This window comes from Pituophis catenifer, unplaced genomic scaffold, assembly GCF_029215685.1.
Source record: "Pituophis catenifer annectens isolate HBS135680 unplaced genomic scaffold, rPitCat1.0.hap2 SCAF_9, whole genome shotgun sequence".
NCBI lineage: Eukaryota > Metazoa > Chordata > Lepidosauria > Squamata > Colubridae > Pituophis > Pituophis catenifer.
This window is the reverse complement of record NW_027256889.1, coordinates 20801592-20820188: the sequence shown is the minus strand read 5'-3', so window position 1 is coordinate 20820188 and position 18597 is coordinate 20801592. Positions and strand designations below refer to the sequence as shown.

The window sequence follows — 18597 nt, the reverse complement described above, 5'->3', positions numbered from 1 at the left end:
GAAATCCAAATTCTTTTACTACCGGTTCTGTGGGCATGGCTTGGTGGGCGTGGCAGGGGAAGGATACTGCAAAATTTCCATTCCATCCCCACTCCTGGGGGAAGGATATTGCAAAATCTCCATTCCCACCCCACTCTGGGGCCAGCCAGAGGTGGTATTTGCCAGTTGTCCGAACTACTCAAAATTTCCGCTACCAGTTCTCCAGAACTTGTCAGAACCTGGTTGCGGTTAGGAGGGGCTTTACACCAGGAGTCCCCAATCCCAAATCTACAGATCAGTACCAGTCCGCAGCCCATTAGGAATCAGGCCAGGCAAGCGAAGCTTCATCTGCACATGTGCAGGATCTAGGTAGTGTGTGAAACTGCACACATCCGGTTTGTGGAAATCCCCCCCCATATAACCGGTCCCTGGTGCTTAAAAGGTTTGGGGGAGAGGGCACTGCTTTACACAGCTTTGTATTGGCTGCCAATTGTGCCTGTTCCTAGATGCTCACAGTGACTTCTGCATAATCACCTCCAGATCGGACTATCATAATGCACTCTACATGAGGCTGCCCTCATCCAGTAGGTAGTATTCAGAAGCTTCCACTGTGCAGAATGCAGAAGCGTGGCAATTATGTGTGGCCCCAGAACAGCGTGATATGCATTGGCTGCCGGATTGTTTCTGCAACCAATTCATGGCACTGGTTTTAACTTTTAAAGCCCTTCATGGTATGAGACCGTCTCCAATTATATCAGCCCATCCCATTAGACCCAACAGAGAAGGCACGCAGCAGGTACCATCTGCTAGAGCAGAGGTGGGCAACTAAGGCCCCTTTATGACCTGTGGACTTCAACTCCCACTCATATGGCTGGCTGAGGAATTCTGGGAGTTGAAGTCATAAAGGAGCCATATTTGCCCACGCCTATGCTAGAGATTTACAGGAGTGGGGTCTTCTCTGCCATGACATCTGCCCTGCTGGAATATTCTCCCATCCCTGAATTCAGGTTAGCTCCATCCCTTTTAGCATTCTGGAAGATCCTTAAGGTCTGTTATGTCAGCAGGCTTGGGGGTCCAAGAGAACCAGTAACAATCTAGGATGGCTCCACTAATGTGGCTGATATATTTACTCTCTCCATGTTTTGTAGTTGTATATTTTAACTTTTAATATTTAATTTTAGTAATGATTTATATTTTTATATAGTTATTTTATTTGATTGCTGTACACCATCCAGTTATTCCTTGTGAGATAGACGGCCATAGAAATACAATTAATCAAAAATCTATGTTGCTGAAGTGTGGAAAAAGAGAGGAGAGCGAAAGTAGGATAAAATTTAGTAAAATTAACTATGAGTCTACTGCCATATACCTTAATTTAAGAGTGTCTTTAATATAAGAGCTTCAAAACAATACCTTCAAAAATGGAACACATTAAGACATACCCCATATACAAATAAAAAGGTGTAAATTGCATCTAACTAATCAATATTCACCAATCAGCTCTAGATCAGCGTCATTTTTTTAAACTATCAAAAATTACAGAAGGAACAAAAATGATTTTCTCAGGGCTGGATTCCTCCGACGGTCAGAACGAATTACTCTGAAACAGATATGCTCAAATTTTTAATCCTTCGTGATGCAAAAAAAATATTGCCTCTACCCTTCTGCAAAGCAGCTGAGAAAAATTATAGAAGAGCGCTGGGAAAATGTGACCAAGATACCCTTAAAAATGGCCCCACTGTCTTGAGAAAGCAACTGTTCGGTTTTCATTTTCTTGCAATTAGGTAAGCCATTTCATTCTCCCATTGCGCATATTACCCAGAGCATTATTTACAAGACCAAGTCATCAAATAATTATGGTTCCCTTTGCCAACTTTTAAAATACCGTTCAGTTGATACCCACACAAATAAATCATAAAGCCTCCCAACCACCAATTAATTTCTTTAACGAATGAATACTGCAATCTTTTCACCAACATCAGCATGGGGTAATGGATTCCATTATGCTTTAAGAAGAGAGCGATCACTAGAAACCTCTTGTGCCTTTTTTAAGTGTGGCAGGCATTTTTATGTTTAATGCAAACATTCTCCGTGGGATCCTCAATTCAAAGGATTTTCGCTGTTTAGTAATTTAGTAAATTTAGTAAATTTGTCCACGAAATGCAACAATGGTTCTTCTGCTCAATAGGAAACTTAGAACCTTATAAAATACACACAATGACAAACTCAGTGAATATTCACTGTTAAACTCTCCTAAGATACTCTTCAAATTCCTTTCAATCATCCAGCATTTGGTGCACTGATCAACCTACCACACAAGGCTGTGTATACCCTTGTGTCTGCAATCTTGAGACCCCTTTTTCTTAAGAAAAATTGAATGCACATGAAACATGCTACTATCATTTCTGTCCTCTCAGCATGGATGCCCAACTGCAACATTTTTGAAACGCGCTTTGCCTAAAACTTTTAGAAAACAAAACTGGTGTGAACAACTCTTCAATTAGTTACCGAAATCAAACATGAGGTAAAGAAGAGGCCCTCAGAGTGAATATCATTTTTCCAACATTATATAAACATTTGAAACTTGAGCCCTACATCATTGGTTCATTAAAACTATTTCGGCCAACCAACTAGGAAGACAAAGACGAAATCGGAAACGCCCAACCAACTGGGATTCTGTTGAGTTTCAATGACACACTTCCTTCAGGACTGTCAAAATGGATCTAGCTCTTGATTCAACATGAATTTTAATTGTTTTGTTGAATGGCAAAACTAAAAGGACAAGTCCAAATCCATTAGGAGCTCTCAATTCTTTCAAATCATAGAATGCATTCTGTGCTATCAGGAATGGCTTCCCCATGAAGAAAAACTGACCAACATGAACAGAGGACATAATGCCGGAATTCTTCACATACTGCAGAACAAAAGTGGCATCTGGAATTATTCCAGTTCAAAATTAGAGTTTTAATATCCTGTATTTTTGCATGGAGCTAAGCGTGGTAACAAGGAAAGGGTGCCTTGTGTTTCTGATGAATATGAAAAGAGTTCTACATCCTACAAAAGCTTTTAATAGAAATCTGTGGAAATAAAACAGACTATTTCAAATGAATTGACGTCTTAACCAGTCAGTGTCTCAAAGTACACAAGGTACTATATGCGAATGAAGCTCCGGTTCAGTGACTTCATCCCTTCCAGTCCAATAGGAAAGCTGCTCAAGACTCACTCCTCTCCAACTGGGAGGTTGTCTTCGATCCGCCTGATAAACTTCATCCTTATTTCTGTGACTCCATCCCCTTTCAAGGTGTCCAAGAGAAATCTGACATCCACAGCCATCTGTACCTATGATGAAAGAGAGGAAAGTCCACACTTTTGAGATATTTCCCTACAACAGCTCCCTGAAGTGCCAGACCCCTTTGAAAAAAAAGGGAATTCATGCCAAAATACATCCCATTATTTATGAAAAGTCACCTTTCTCCCACATTACAGTCTTTGTTCCACCTTCCTGTCGACCTTCCTGTCTTGTAAGCAATGTGATCCCCCCTTTGTACTGGGGGTTTTGGAACCCCCTTGATGGACTCACAAATTGTTCTTAGGACATATGATGAAAGGTTCCAAAGTCATCCTCATTGATACCGTAGGGTCTGACTGTGAGCTACTTAGAATCCTTAAAAAAGATGGCTCATAAATGCAATACAAAGAGCTGATCCAGCAGTCCTGATAAATGAGAACACTATTTTGGCCTTCACAATACTACAGCGTAACAGCCTGCAAACTAACTTTTTTATTAACACAAGTGCACCAGAATGTATGGAAGAAATTTTAGAGAATTTTTTTTAAGATGGAAAAGTTGGAAAATATTTGAATTGTTTCAATTGATGTTCTCAGACTCACAGACCTAATGGAAATCTAATATTACCAAATGAATACTATCCATTACTTTAACATACTGATGATACTTTTTAACATAAACCCATGTACTTAACGTCCACAATTTATTTTGAACTTTTCATGGATGCAGAAAACATGCAGCCTCGTAGTTATGCATTTCATTAAAAGCAGCCACCAGGGCCATTGGTTCAACTGGCCTCCACTTCTTCTCACCATTTCCAGGGCTCCCCGGAGCACCCCACATAAGAGGTTAGAGTAAATAAGAGAGGAATGGTTGTCTGGTAATTCCACAAAATCCACCAGTGGATTGTTTTCCAAGATAAGGGAGAATTCGTCACCTGCCGGACTCCAGTTTGTGATGCTTGGTGTGATACCCAAGTACATTTTAAATGCTACCTATCAAGTGAAACAGATATGAGAGAAGAGCTGGGTTCAAAGAGTGAAAGATTTAGCAAGCCACTATTTTTTACACATCAACCAACAAACAACCACATAACAAACCCCAGCAATTCTTCAATGTAACATACTTAAGTAACTCTTTTCCACACACCAGATTAGACAAGACAATACTGATTTTGATAAGTAATTCTCTGCATTATGTCTGATGCCTCCCCCTTCTGAAAACAGTGGTAATATTTAGACCATTGCCTTACATTATTGAATAGGAGAAGTCTTTCTGATTCCCTTTTTTCCTGTTACCATGTTTCCCCGAAAATAAGAACCTGTCTTATATTTTTTTGAATCCTAAAATAAGCACTCAGCCTTATTGCCATGCGCTCAAAAGCCCGATTGGGCTTATTATCAGGGGATGTCTTATTTTGGGGGAAACAGGGTACAAAATTATCTCATCTTACTTAGCTTCTTGGTAAAAAGCTAAGACATCCAGCTTTGATAATAAAAACACTTTTAGTTTTTTATTATTATTTATTCACTTATTTAAAGGTAGGGACAATTCCAGAAAACTGCTAAAAACTAGCCTTGTTCTCAGCTGTTTTCTGGAATTGTCTCTATTTTTAAATAAAACAGAAGTAAAACAATAATAATAAACTAAAAGAGTGAAATTTGTTTTGTGGTGAGAAAATTGTGTTCCTAATGCATAGCTATAAGTTCAAAGAAAATAAGATTATTTAACAGCAACACAAGCAAACAACAAACATGCAGAAACAAAGCCGAATAATCAAAAAGAAGCATCACCTTTGCAATTACATCTGCCGTTTCTCGAAAGTCATGGCATCTCCCAACATTGGATCGTGCTAGAAAGTCTTCCACAAGTCGAACACCTATGTTGTAGCCCCTATTAAAGCAGCCAAAAGCAAGATGCCATGAAACTGTGATCACACCAAGCAGGTCAAACTGGAGGGAAATACCCTGAGGCTTTAGAAAGTAAATCCATGCTCATTTATTTTTCCAAACTCCAAGGATTGGATAAAATTAGATTTATTCTGCAAGCGAATAACCCATGGAAAAGGGGCTTCTGACATTTCTAACCTGAGAACACCCACGTTGTTTCTGTTACTTACATTTTGTCAAGCTGCTTGTTGACATCTTCATCATTCTCGTAGTCCTTACACAGCTGAGTGACCAAAGCCCCATACGTCAAAGTGAAGAGCTCCGAGCTCTAGACAAATTCATAACATATTTAGCATACACCAGACAAAAAAGGGTGCAAATATTTAGGGGCTGACCCAGGCACAGCTTAGTCTGTCACAAGAAAAAAAAATGAACAAGAAGACTTGCTTCACCAGAATAGTGAAGAGTATGAATACTGCATGGGCCATACATTTTGAACGAGGGTGAGAAGAATAAATACAACAGCTCTGTCCTAAAGATATGAAGAAGAAATAGAAAACAGGGAGAGACTTCTGTTTTTCCTTAGCATCAGTGATTCTGCTATGACTTGAAGATGGCTACCAACAGATAGCCCATCAATTCTAACCCAATCCTTAATATTCTTGGCATAATAATTGCTCCTGTGTTCATTAATCAATACTTGCTTGAATAAGGATAGAGTTTGGCACACAAGTGATACTTCCATAAAAGAGACAATGAAGCTATTGGAACAATGGAGTCACATGCTCCCTGTGGCCAGACCTAATCAATAGTTTGGCTCATACATTGGATCAGCGGAAACTTTTCAGAGCAAACAATTTCACAAAATTGAATACCTTGATTTCAAGATGAAAACGGTCACTTGCAAAAAATAGAAAGACATTTCATTTGACAGGTCCCAAGTGTCCAATCCTAATTAGAACACTTTTTTAACTTACATTGTTTCAATAATATTCCACTTAAAAACTTAAAGGAACCACAAAGCTAATAAACTTTCAGCAGAAATGTACACACCATCAACAAAGACAAAAAAAGATACTTGCTGTATCTTCCACCCATCCTTAAAACTTAAAGTTGAATAAAACAATACGTCAGTTATTGGCTACACAAATGCCTTCCTATTAAGAGCTGAAAATGTCAAGGTTTTAAAAGGTACGGATATATATATTAAGACTTTATTAAAATCTCATTTTATACAGCAGAAATGTCTAGTCTCAGATTAAGAAACCTAAAACCTACCATGAGATGCATAGATGCAGAAGGTGAAATGAATGGCAAATACCAATACTACAGAATGAAAGCAGCAGGCAAGCAGAAAGGGAGAAGAAAAAAAAAGACATCAGAGTTTAGTGAGACAATAGAAATCACACCACATTCTCACATGCTCACACAAAGCCAAAACACGGAAGAGACAATCAAGTCATGTGTGAAGTTAAGGTTCATTCAACATGATGCTATTTCTACAGAGCAGCAATATTGAGGGCAGCAATCCAACAGTCCACACTGCTTTTTCTGAGTGGTTGGGTTTTGCATGGTTTTAGATATTTTGCAACCAATGTCATCCGTCAAGGCAGTAAAGGGGATTTGGGCTGAAAGTAGTGCAAGGTAGAAGCCTCATTCACACACACACCTTTTTTTTTTTTTGCATATGTCACAATATCCCACAGTGGTAGAGCTTGCACCACAATACTGCTTTTATTATAGTGAGAGGGGATGAAAAAGCAAGATCCTCTGTAAGCTATGGTTTGGAATTCTGGAATCAAATGGATCCAGAGACACCATAGCCATCAGCCAGCAGAGGATACAGAGTTGAAGGTTAATAGGAGATCCAGACTGACCAAAGCTGCTTTATAGAATTAGCATTATAAAGCTACATAAAGCTGTTTTGTAGAATTAGAAAGCTTGGGAAGGGAGCCTGAAGATTCCTGTAACCTAGCTGATAATTGCAGAGTGGAAAAAGAAACAAAAATAAAGGAAGGGTTAGTAACAACACATATTTCAATAACCATTGACAAGGCAGATGGAAAAAAACAGTACATGACAGAATGGAGAATACTCAACAACTAACAGTTCATTTCTGAACATTTTGCCTATCTATAGCTATTAAAAAGAGAGAAATTGTGTTTAATATCCACAAAGGTTCACTGTTCTGGAGTAAAACCAAATGGTGGCATTGATTTAGAAGCTGCCATTTAGGCTACTGATGTTTGTTCATTACAGGAATCAAAATCAAAGCATTTGACCTGGATTTGAACATATCAAACAAAGAGAAGCTCACTCTTGTACAACGTTATTAGTTCCATGGTGAAACTGTTCCTACTGTTAGAAAGTTCTTCACTGCATTCAGTTGCAATTTACTTTCCTGTAAATTAAATCTGTTATTCCATGGCCTATTTTCTAGGATAATTAAAATCTAAACAATTTGGACTTTGAACTAGACACGCTGAAACCATTTTCCAACAAGATGAAAATCTGTCATAATTAGTAGCAAAGGAAGCAAAGGAAGCAGGTTACACATGCTTGAGAGATCTGGTTGATTCTTATATGCCCTAATTCCATTATTGTTGAAGTAAAGAAACACTTAGATTTTTATAAAAATGCACCTCAGGTCAAGAGAGGTGTCAATAAAATCAGCATCACATCTTAATGTTAAAGAACTATAATGATCCCAACTGGCAGGATTGCCCACCTCACTAGAAGGAAATCTCCCAGAGTATCCCAGAATCCACCAAATCCATCAGTTCTCTCTCTGGAATCCACTAGGTTCAACAACCCTCCCTCCCTCATCCATATCCATGCAAAGGAAGAAGAACCCACCAGGCCCAAACTAACCCAAGAAATTATGCGATTTAGGAAAAGTAGTTTTTAAAAGTCCCTGTTCAATCACCCTACAAAAATATGAAATCGAAGTGGGTCCTTCAACATTTGTGTTGTGGCAACTTCAGGTCTTAAACTGAGATATGAACATAACAATGACTATGTAGGATCTGGCCAATTGTCCATCCAGTCCAGCATTTCACATGACACAGTGGCTGACCAAATGCATTCATGAAACACACAGGCATGGACAGAAAGGAACAGCCCCCTTCCAATATGGCTCCTCAGCTCCTAGATTTTAAATATATTGCTAGGATTTAGGAGGCACTACCCAGTCCATAAGACTGGACGCTATTCATTGCCTAATTCTGCAATGCATATGTCTAAAACAATCTGAATTGGTGTCCACTCTCATATCTGATGGCCTAACTACGCATTACGTATAGAAGTGTTTCCTTTTACTGGTCTTGAATTTCTGGTTTCTAATGCTGTAAGAGAAAAAAACGTATCTTGGTCTACATTTGCTACACCAAGCAAAACTTTTTATTCGTCTACAATGTCTACCTCGACTTGTCTTCATTCTACAGTATGTTAAAACTTCCCCAGTATTGTAGTTTTTCGATATGGGAAGCTTCCATATCTCAAGCATTTTGATCACTCTTTTCACCCCTGAACCAGATGGCATTTGACACTTGACTTCATTTTAGTTTGATTACAGTTTGGTTTTTTAAAGTTTATTGTATTCTATGTTTTCATACTTATTGTTCCTTGTGCATTGTCTCTTGTAAACTGTCAAGAGTCCTAAAGGATTTAGCTGTCTATACATATGATTAATTAATAAGTGGGTACACTAACCCAAGTAGGGTACTAATCCTTGGGAGGCTCATAAAAAACATTTATTTTATGCAGTCATACATCCTGCCAACATTTTCTTTCAGATTTAATATATCTGGTTACTGTTTTATTTTGTAACATTTTATATTTTATAATTTTAAAAGTATTTCAGAAGCATTCAGACTGTTCATCTTTTCACTATTATAAAAATGATCAGAAAAGTTAGGGAAATTTGCCTATTACTTTAATCAACATTTTGAACTGTAACCAACATTTTGAACTGTAAATCAAGTCACTAGGTTTCCTAGTGTAATTTTTAGTTTGATTTTATTGTAATCTGTTTGCTTGGTTTTTTATTTTTTGTAAGATCCAGAATTGTTGAGATTGAGGGGGAAGGCATATAAATTTAATAAATAATACAATTAATAAATAAAATACCCTAATTACCTAGATATTGAAAGGTATACAATATTAATATTTCATATGCATCCATTAGTAAGTGATAACAAAAATAATTGCAATTAAAAATAGGAAAGGGACCCCAATTCCATAAATAAGAAAAGGCATAGGGGATGATCAAGAGGAAAAATGCAAAATGTATTATTTTTACATGTTTGTAACAGGATAATATCATAAAGTACAGTATCATATAGGATAATATTATTACGTATTTGTAACTACATATTAATACGGCATGTCAATCCTCTATAATGAATGTTTAGAGTGTGTGCGTGTATATGTAGACAATATTATATATAATGTCAATCGTCTATGTGTTGTGTGTGTGTGTGCATGTGCATCAGGGTGGATAAAAATGATTTTTTTAAAAAAATCAAAAAAAATCAGATTTTGTTGATTTAAATCGGATTTTTTTGATTTTTATCGAATTTATTTTAATAAAAAACTTTTGGGGTAAAAATCTATCGTAAGATAGTTTTCTATTTAAGATACATAAATAATTTAGTTTATTCAGCATGAAATGGAGTTTAGTTACGTAGCACGAGGCTGTATATTCTGCAACACTGGGACTATCAGTGAGTGGGTCAAAGGTATAGCAGAGATGACAGTTGCTCTTTAAAAATTATGATTTAAATCGAGTTGATTTAAATCAAGCCTTTTTACTAGTGATTTAAATCAAGCCTTTTTACTCGTGATTTAAATCAAATCCACCCTGATGCGCATAGGACAATATTATATATAATGCCAATTCTCTATGAATGTTTAGTGTGTGTCTGTGTGTGTACAGTATTATATATAATGTCAATCCTCTATGATGGATGTTGTGTGTGTGTGTGTGTGTGTGTGTGTGTGTGTGTGTGTGTGTGTGTAGGACAATATGATATATAAGGGATAATATAACATAATACATCATACAGGGCACTATTATTAAACAATACAACTACACAGGACAATATGATGGTTACACAAAGCTTGTTATTTCTCCTCTTGACCAGGTATGTTTTCCTCCACTTAGTTAATTAACGTCCCTTTCTCACTTTTTAGCGCCCAGTGGGCTTCTTCGGGGGCGGCCCGCATGTCAGCCATCATCCCCACCACCTCTTTTTACGTGTCTTTTTTTTTTTCGCCCGGCAAAGGCACCAACATTATCAGGGAAACCCTGAGGTGCAGCATCTATTCACGGTGGCCATTACGAACATAGCATTTCCCCTCCTTCAAGGCCCGCAACGCCCGCCTTCCTTCGTTCTCCTCCCGCCCCGCCAGCGACCATTACCATTTTCTTGCTCTCGGAGCCTCCTCGGCTGCCCTGACGTGCCATTTTGCCGCCGCCGCCGTCTCGCCCGGCCGGGAAGAGGAACTCTGGGAGAAGGAAGCCGTCCTGCCTATCTCCGCCTTGTCGCTTTCCTGAGGGCAAGGACTACGACTCCCAGCATGCAGCTGGCCACAGGTAAACCGCCTGTGAGGGACGCCGGGAGTCTGCGCGAGAGTGAGGCGGAAGACGGGGTTGTTGAACTACGCCTGCGCGGGGGGGGGAATCCTTGCAGCGATACTACAATTCCCGGCATGCTCGCGCGAGTTTATTCCAAGGTAGTAGGCGCAGAGGTCTTCAAACTTGGCCGCTTTAAGACTTGTGAACTTCAACTCCCAGAATTCTCCAGCCAGCATAGCTGGCTGGAGAATTCTGGGAGTTGAAGTTCACAAGTCTTAAAGCGGCCAAGTTTGAAGACCTCTGCAGTAGGGAATCTCAAATTTCGGGATCCCCCCCCTCCCCGCATCGATGAGATCGAGATGTTCTTTGTGTCCTAGTAGGTGTCAGCTGTTTAGCTGCTCTCAAAAAATAGAATAACAGAATTTGAAGGGACCTTGGAGGTCTTCTAGTCCAACCCCCTGCTTAGGCAGGAAACCCTACACCACTTCAGACAAATGGTTGTCCAACATCATCTTAAAAATTTCCAGTGTTGGAGGATTCACAACTTCTGCAGGCAAATTGTTCCACTGATTAGTTGTTCTAACTATGTCTGTTTTATTGATCATAAAAGAATTTAAATTGTTGGTCTATTTAAATAACTTATCTTTGAAAAATGGCATACGAGCAGGGGAATTGGCAATATTATTTCCAAACCCTTGGTGGCTGAGCGGAAACGTTTTGTCGGCGGTGTTTCTCGTCTTTTTAAGTTATGTCGAAAAGTTTATGACTTAACCCTCCAGATAGCAACCATGTGGACAATAACGAAATGGTGAAAATCAAGACTCTTCCCACGATGCTTAATTTGCGGTTAAAGTATAAGGGGTCTATGGGAAAATTAAAAATAAGATGCTCCTTTTGAATGTGGAATGGACTTGTAGACGTGTGTGTGTGTGTATGTGTGTGTGTGTGGACTTCAGCTATACCAGTGGTTGGCAACCTTAAACACTCAAAAGAGCCATTTGGATCCGTTTCCCAAACAAAAGAAAACACCGGGAGCCACAAAACCCTTCCCATGCCTGACTATTTCCTGAAAACTAGCATAACGTTTTCTTCTGAAACTTTTCTTGGATTTATCCATGGTTGGCCTACTGAGAGTCGAAAAGCTCAATAAATCGCGTGCTGGCGGGTGTCACACATTCCCTGTTGTGAGGCATATTTTGAGTGACAGGGAGCCGCAGCAGAGGGGTGAAAGAGCCACATGCGGCTCCAGAGCCACAGGTTGCTGACCCCTGAGCTATACTCTAATTCAGAAGTGTTCAAACCTGGCAACTTTTAAGACTTGTGGACTTCCAGCTCTCAGAATTCCCCAGCCAGGGTGGGAATTCTGGAAGTTGAAGTCCACACTTCCAAAAGATGCCAAGGTTGGACATCCCTGCTCATTAGTGAGTGCCATCTTGCCAGTTTGGGCCACCCCCATAAGGACACCACTGTTCACAGACATCTAAAGAGGTCCATCATAGTTGCTTAATGCAAAACCACTGCTGAATGTAAGAGAGATGTGGATCTGATTAGTATCGTGGATGTGGGTGTGTGCTTACTATGTTCATATGTGTGGACAGATAGTTTGCAATTAAATTTCCTTCTGGAAGGCAAATTGGAATGTTATTAGTTACAAATTGCCAAGTAGAAGAATGCCTTCGTTTTTACTTCTCTTCAGTTCCCCATGTTATACAGAATTTTAGGCTTCGTTATTAGCGTTTTAATAAAGGTGACACCAGCATTTTAGCATGGCATCCATGCCGCCTTTTGAAGTTTTCCTGAGCCAAAATGGATTCCTTTGATGTGCAAAAACTAGCCCTCTCAGGAGCAATCAAACAACAGGGCTTATTCAGAAGTCCCTGATTAAAGTTGCAAGTATTGACAAACAAATCCAGGTGCGAAAGTAGAAGATGCAACATATCTTAAGGGCGTCTGTGTTTTGTCAAATCTAATAAAAAAATCTCTTTATTATTTGATTTGTTGCTTTTTCATTCATCATATATATTGAGTGTATGTATCTTTTGTTTCTGTACAAAGGTTTCATCCTGAATAAAATGCATTGTGCTTTGCCTGAAGTTCTTGGGTGTGTGTGTGTGTGTGTGTGTGTGTGGAAAAAAAAGACACTTTGCATGGTTCTTTCCAGCTCTAGGCCAACTTGGGTGCCTGAGTTTTATAAGCAAGACTCAAATTTCAAAGTGTGATGAAATTCAGAGGGGGGGGGGAGTCTAAGTATCTATACAAGATATAAATAATGGCAATTGGGTCTGGAAATACAGGAACAAGCCAATTTTGCTTTAAACAACTAGAAGTGAGAGGATGGCCAGTCTATTTTTCTATACCTTAAAGCCAGATGCTTCTCCACCTATCGCCCTCCAAAGGAGGGGTCTCAAACACAAGGCCTGCGATGTGGTCAGATCCGGTCCAGGGGGCCGTCCTAGAAAATGTAAAGGGGCGGCCCATGTCACTTCAGCCCGGTCTACCCAATGAAAAGTATTCATCAGCTGCAATTTGTGAGGAATGCTGGAAGCTGCAACAATTAGAAGGCCAACAGCTACAACTGGGAAGAGCCTGTAGTACAGTGGACTAAAGCACTGTTATTAACATCTGCTGCCTGCAATTACTGCAAGTTCAAATCTCGCTAGGCTCAAGGTTGACTCAGCCTTCCATCCTTTCAAAGGTAGGTGAAATGAGGACCCAGACTGTGGGGGCAATAAGCTGACTTTGTATAAATACACAAAAGTATGAAGGCTATTGCTTAACGCATTGTAAGCCGCCCTGAGTCTCCGGAGAAGGGCGGCATATAAATTAAAGGAAACAAAACAAAACAAAACAAAACAAAACAAAACAAAACAAAACAAAACAAAACAAAACAAAACAAAACAAAACCCTTAATTAAACATATGCCCAATTAGATTACAGGTTTAGATATTCTTTTCAAATGTAATGCTTGTAATAATAATGTAATAATTGTGGAAAGAATGACTCAACACGAGAGCATCAACTAAAACCAGAAAAAAAAAAGCTTCATGCTTCAGAAATTTTTAAACATACAAATTTGACTAAATGTGAATGTATTAAAATTTATTGGGTTGCAACCTTATTTTGACATGAGTTTGTCACTCAAATAGACACTGCACATTTAGAATTCTAATATTGCGAAATCACCCTCCTCTGTCAACTTGATTTAATAATACATTATTTCAACATCTTTATAAAAATTTGGACTTCACCATTTCATCACCGAGTAATGTGTGTTAGCATTTTGGTCCTTTGGATATTGTGATCAGAAACGCTTATGTTCATTTAATATAAAACCATCTCCTACCTGCTATTAAATACCCAGCAATGAGTGATCATTGGAAAAGTACAGTAACTGACCCATTCACAACAATATATGATCGAATTACTCTGAACTCAGACATCACAGTGCATACTGAACAATTTATTATTAATACATTGTTTTTACATAAGGTTATTCAAAAAAAAAAAAATACAAAATAGCAGAAATTAATGGGCAACACACATGTGGATTAAGGCAACAGGCCAAAATGATACTTGCAATAGCTCAAAGCTTCCATGACTCTGGAAAAAAATTAGTGGAGCTGGGTCCATTTCTCCCAAGGGGAAGAAAATTGGCATTATGGGCATGGAGAAACATGGCTGAGCAATGGGTAGATATATTTGCAGCCCACGACATTTATTCTCGCTAAACGGTGGCATAATCATAAACAAAAGTAGGCTGCTTCACCAGAAATCAAAAGGTTTTCTGTTTTCTACGCTTAAGCATTTGTCAATGGCCCAAAGAGTTAATTGGTCTCTTTTACAATTCAGTGTTGCGCTGACAGAATCTGTCTCATCTTAACTGATGGCTGAATACAAAGATGTACCAGAATGCCGAAAATTGATATTACATGGGCTTAGAACACAGGTAGTCCTTGACTTACGATCACAATTGAGCCCACAATTTCTGTTAAGTGAGAAATTTGTTAAGCGAGTTTTACCCCATTTTACGACTTTTCTTGCCACAGTTGTTAAGTGAATCACTATAGTTGTTAATATTAGCAACACAGTTGTTAAGAGAATCTGGCTTCCCCCATTGACTTTGCTTGCCAAAAGGTCGCAAAAGGAGATCACATGACTCCAGGACATTGCAACTGTCATAAAGATGAACCAGTTGTTAAGCACCCAAATGTAAATCATGTAAGGATGGGGATGCTGCAATGGTCATAAGTCACTTTTTTCAGTGCTGTTGTAACTTTGAATGGTCACTAAATGAACTGTTGTAAGTCAAAGGCTAGCTGTACATTTTTCTTTGCCCTGGTAACCTGCCCAAATAATCCTGGTTTGTAAAAGGGCAATTTCAACAAGACCAACCCCCAACCTAGCTAAATTTCTGGCAAAAAAAAAAAAAAAAAAAAGATTATAGCATAAACACACGACACTGATGACCAATAATCTAAACAAAATAGAAGTCAAGATTTTTCTTGAAAAAATATGCTCCTGATATCAAGATTGTTACTGGTTTGGTTCGATTTTGAGGCATTTACAAGTAACTTTTAGAGCGTGACCACAATGTTGTTAACTGTTATATCTGCAGAATTACACTGCTACTGAGATGCTTGGTATTAATTACTTCCCCGCTAGTAGAAACCTCAAAAGTAAACAGTATCGGAAAAGTAAAAAAAGAGATAATGTCTCAGGGTTAATAGGCATACTCAGCACGAAAAGGCCATTTTTTTTTTTAGCCATATTACATCTGCTACTGCAATCATTAGAATAAAAAAAAAAAAACCACTAAGTAAAAGCTGGAATTTCCAAAATTTTACCCGCTTTGAGGTACAGAAAACTTCAGGAGTGTATCTGCTTACCCCCAATTTCACTGTTGATGACTTTTGAAGTGACTTTCAGAGCTTACAGTATATCTTGAGCTAACCTATCCTAAAATATCTAAAGTATAATCCACACAGTGGAGTTTTAATCATCTAACAGTACCATTCCTTTTCCCAAACATCATATGGTCTATGGTTATTTGGTCCTGGTTTAAGGGAAAACACCATGTAGTGCCAAGCACCACGAGGGATATTATGAAGAACTTGGCATGTTTTCACTGAACGTTTTGATTCCACCGCCCCACCACCCCCCTCCCACCCCCATATACAACTTTGGGAACAACAACAAAAAATCATCTACAGCACCATCTTCTAAAAAGGCACTTTGAGGACTGTTTTGCTTTCAGTAAACCGACCGCTTCAAGATGGCGGAACTATCCTGCAAGGAAACAGGTCTTCGGAGTGATCTATAGGCCAGAGGTAATTCAGACATAGTTCTCATATGGATATGAACTAGCAATACACCGGACAAACATTTCTTTTCTGTCAACTTTTTTTTAAACCGCCTATAGAAGTGGCTCTTCAATTTAGTTTAGTTTTCCAAAGCTCTCCAGCTCCATCTGTAAACCTCGATGGTCTGCTCCTCAGATTCCCACTGGTTACTGAGTTCTAACTTCAGTATTATCAGCAAAACCAAGACCTCAGCATATCTATGGAGAAGTGATAACAGAGGGGGCCCCGTGTTATCCAGTTTCATTTTTTTGTCTGACGGTGGCATTTCATCTTTAGCAGGGGTGAAATCTACTTACCTTCCCTACCGGTTCGGAAGTGCACACACACCCTGCACGCATGACGTGCGCGCACGGACCCTCGGCGCATGGGCAGAGGGTAAAAAACAGGTTACTTCCTGGTTAAAACCAGAAAGTGATGACCGGGTGGGCGGAACCTCGTGCTGCCATCGCTACCAGTTCTCCGAACCACCCGCCGCCATCGCTACCGGTTCAGCTGAACCGTGCCGAACTGGTAGCATTTCACCTCTAATTTTTAGGTATTATTCATAAATATGTATTAGTATATCTGCAAGTAGTTCACGAGCTAATTGTCCAACTTTGCAGAAACGTTTAAGAGTTAAGTACACATTGCATATCTAAAAAGTAACTTGTGCTAGTGCTTGACTTGGAATTTTTATGCAGACCAGCCATTATTTGCATCAATCCAGCAAACACGCACGTGCTAACTGCCTATGGATAGGAAGCAAAAGTTATGGCAGGATTAGGTCCTGCCCTGAACCCCCCTGCATATGAACAGCTAGCCCTATTATCAATGTCAATTTAAAGTGCCATATTTGGAAAACTGAAGATGATAAACAGAGTGCTTGGGGTTTGGACTGGGTTTACACGGATTAGAAAGACAGCTTTCCCATCAATGCACATACAAAATTAATTTCTAAAGCGACTTGTGGAAAAACCAGACAACATAATCATCAAAAAAAAAAAAAAAAAAAAAAAAAAAAGCAGAAGGTTACAAGGAGATTAAAAGCTTATCCAATGCCTCATCCCTAAACACAAAAAACACAAGTTATCCTCAACTTACGACCACAATTGGGACCAAAATTTAAATGGCTAAGCAAGGCAGTTGTTAAGCGAATCACTGAAGTTAAGTGAATCTTAAACAAATCCAACTTCCCCCGTTGACTTTGCTTGTCAGGAGCCAGCTGGGAAGATCACAAACAATGATCACGTGACTCTCCGACACCGCAATTGTCATAAAATGCATGCCTGTTGCCAAGTGCCTGAATTTTGATCATGGGAATGCTGAGATGATTGTAAGTGTGAGGACAGGTCATAAGTCACAAAGTACTGCTTTTTTTCCCAGTGCCATTATAACTTTGAGCAGTTGCTAAATGAATGGCTGTAAGTCGAGGATTACCTGCATATTTATTACCTAGGCATTTATATTACTCCAGTCAAACCATCTCCGAGCAGCATACATTTCCTCCGTGTAATATTTCATTTCAAAAACACAAAAGAGAGCAGTCTTCACTCCTCTTCTCAACCTGCTTCCACTAACTGGCACTATGTCCCTTTGGACAAATCAGCATTCCAGGATTCCCTTCGGAACCAGACTTCAATGCTCATTGGAATAGGGAATAGAGCTGTCTTTAACTCCAGAGGTAAGGCTATTCCTAAGGAGGCCTGCCCCTCCTCAAGAAAGCTTATCCTCGGGACCCCTTTTAGGTTAACTAGTCCTAATCCAGAATTAGTTAGAACTAGTAAATCCTGGATCTTATTGGACAGACAAGATTCTATACTGAGTGAGCAGTCTAAAAACTATATGCCCAGTTCCTAACCCTAATCCTAAAGCTAACCAACATCTTAAATTGCATCTGGAAGCTGACTGCAGACCAGGGTAACACCTGCAATAGATGTTAACATAGGCAAACCAAACTGTGTCTAATTATTACTCTAATTGCTGTACGGTTAGATGGTCCTTAAGAGCAGCTCAGGTAGCTCCAATAGTTCTGAGAGAACTCTTGCTCCATATCCAATTGCAACTCACACACAAAATGTGTGCCTTGGTAGTACAAGGGTTTAAGGCACCCTGTTATTAAGCTGGTTATTAAGACCAGCTGTCTGCAATTACTGCAGGGTTCGAATCTCGCCAAGGCTCAAGGTTGACTCAGCCTTCCATCCTTTTTAAGGTAGGTGAAATGAGGACCCAGTTTATGGGGGCAATAAGCTGACTTTGTATAAATATACAAAAGGATGAAGGCTATTGCTGAGCACATTGTAAGCCGCCCTGAGTCTTCGGAGAAGGGCGGCATATAAATCAAATTAAAAAAAAAATGAAGTTATGCAACATCTCTCTTTGGCCACTGCTTCTAACTGCTTGTTGAGTAGAAGCCACGATTCCAAGGGGCCACCCAAACTAAGAACCTGCTATCCTATTTTGCTACCCACTACTTTCCAGAATCTGTTGGCTTCTGAATCCGCAGCCACTCAGTTTTGCTGGGAT

At 39.3% G+C, this 18597-nt stretch overlaps 1 protein-coding gene across 3 annotated transcripts; it reads right to left on the bottom strand.

Moving 5' to 3' along the window:
- Window positions 1-1345: 1345 nt before the first annotated feature.
- Window positions 1346-10710, bottom strand: TRAPPC3 (trafficking protein particle complex subunit 3). Of its 3 annotated transcripts, XM_070949830.1 has the most exons (6): window positions 10580-10710; window positions 6436-6483; window positions 5388-5485; window positions 5062-5161; window positions 4081-4263; window positions 1346-3318 (listed from the first exon to the last, which is right to left on the bottom strand). In XM_070949830.1, the coding sequence occupies exons 1-6, from the start codon at window positions 10622-10624 to the stop codon at window positions 3199-3201; spliced, it is 594 nt and encodes a 197-aa protein (XP_070805931.1). In that variant the 5' UTR covers window positions 10625-10710; the 3' UTR covers window positions 1346-3198. The 3 variants fall into 3 exon arrangements, with proteins under 3 accessions (XP_070805931.1, XP_070805932.1, XP_070805933.1); XM_070949831.1 differs by lacking the exon at window positions 6436-6483; XM_070949832.1 differs by lacking the exons at window positions 5062-5161; window positions 6436-6483; window positions 10580-10710 and having other exon boundaries at window positions 5388-5454.
- Window positions 10711-18597: the final 7887 nt, after the last annotated feature.

Bases quoted from the DNA above. Each gene is read 5' to 3' on its own strand.
- TRAPPC3 (XM_070949830.1), bottom strand. From the start codon at position 10,624: ATGGCACGTCAGGGCAGCCGAGGAGGCTCCGAGAGCAAGAAAATG. The intron at 5,162-5,387 runs GTAAGTAACAGA...CTGCTTTAATAG, and splicing joins AACAAGCAGCTTGACAAAAT to GGGCTACAACATAGGTGTTC. The intron at 4,264-5,061 runs GTGATGCTTCTT...TTCACTTGATAG, and splicing joins CGGCAGATGTAATTGCAAAG to GTAGCATTTAAAATGTACTT.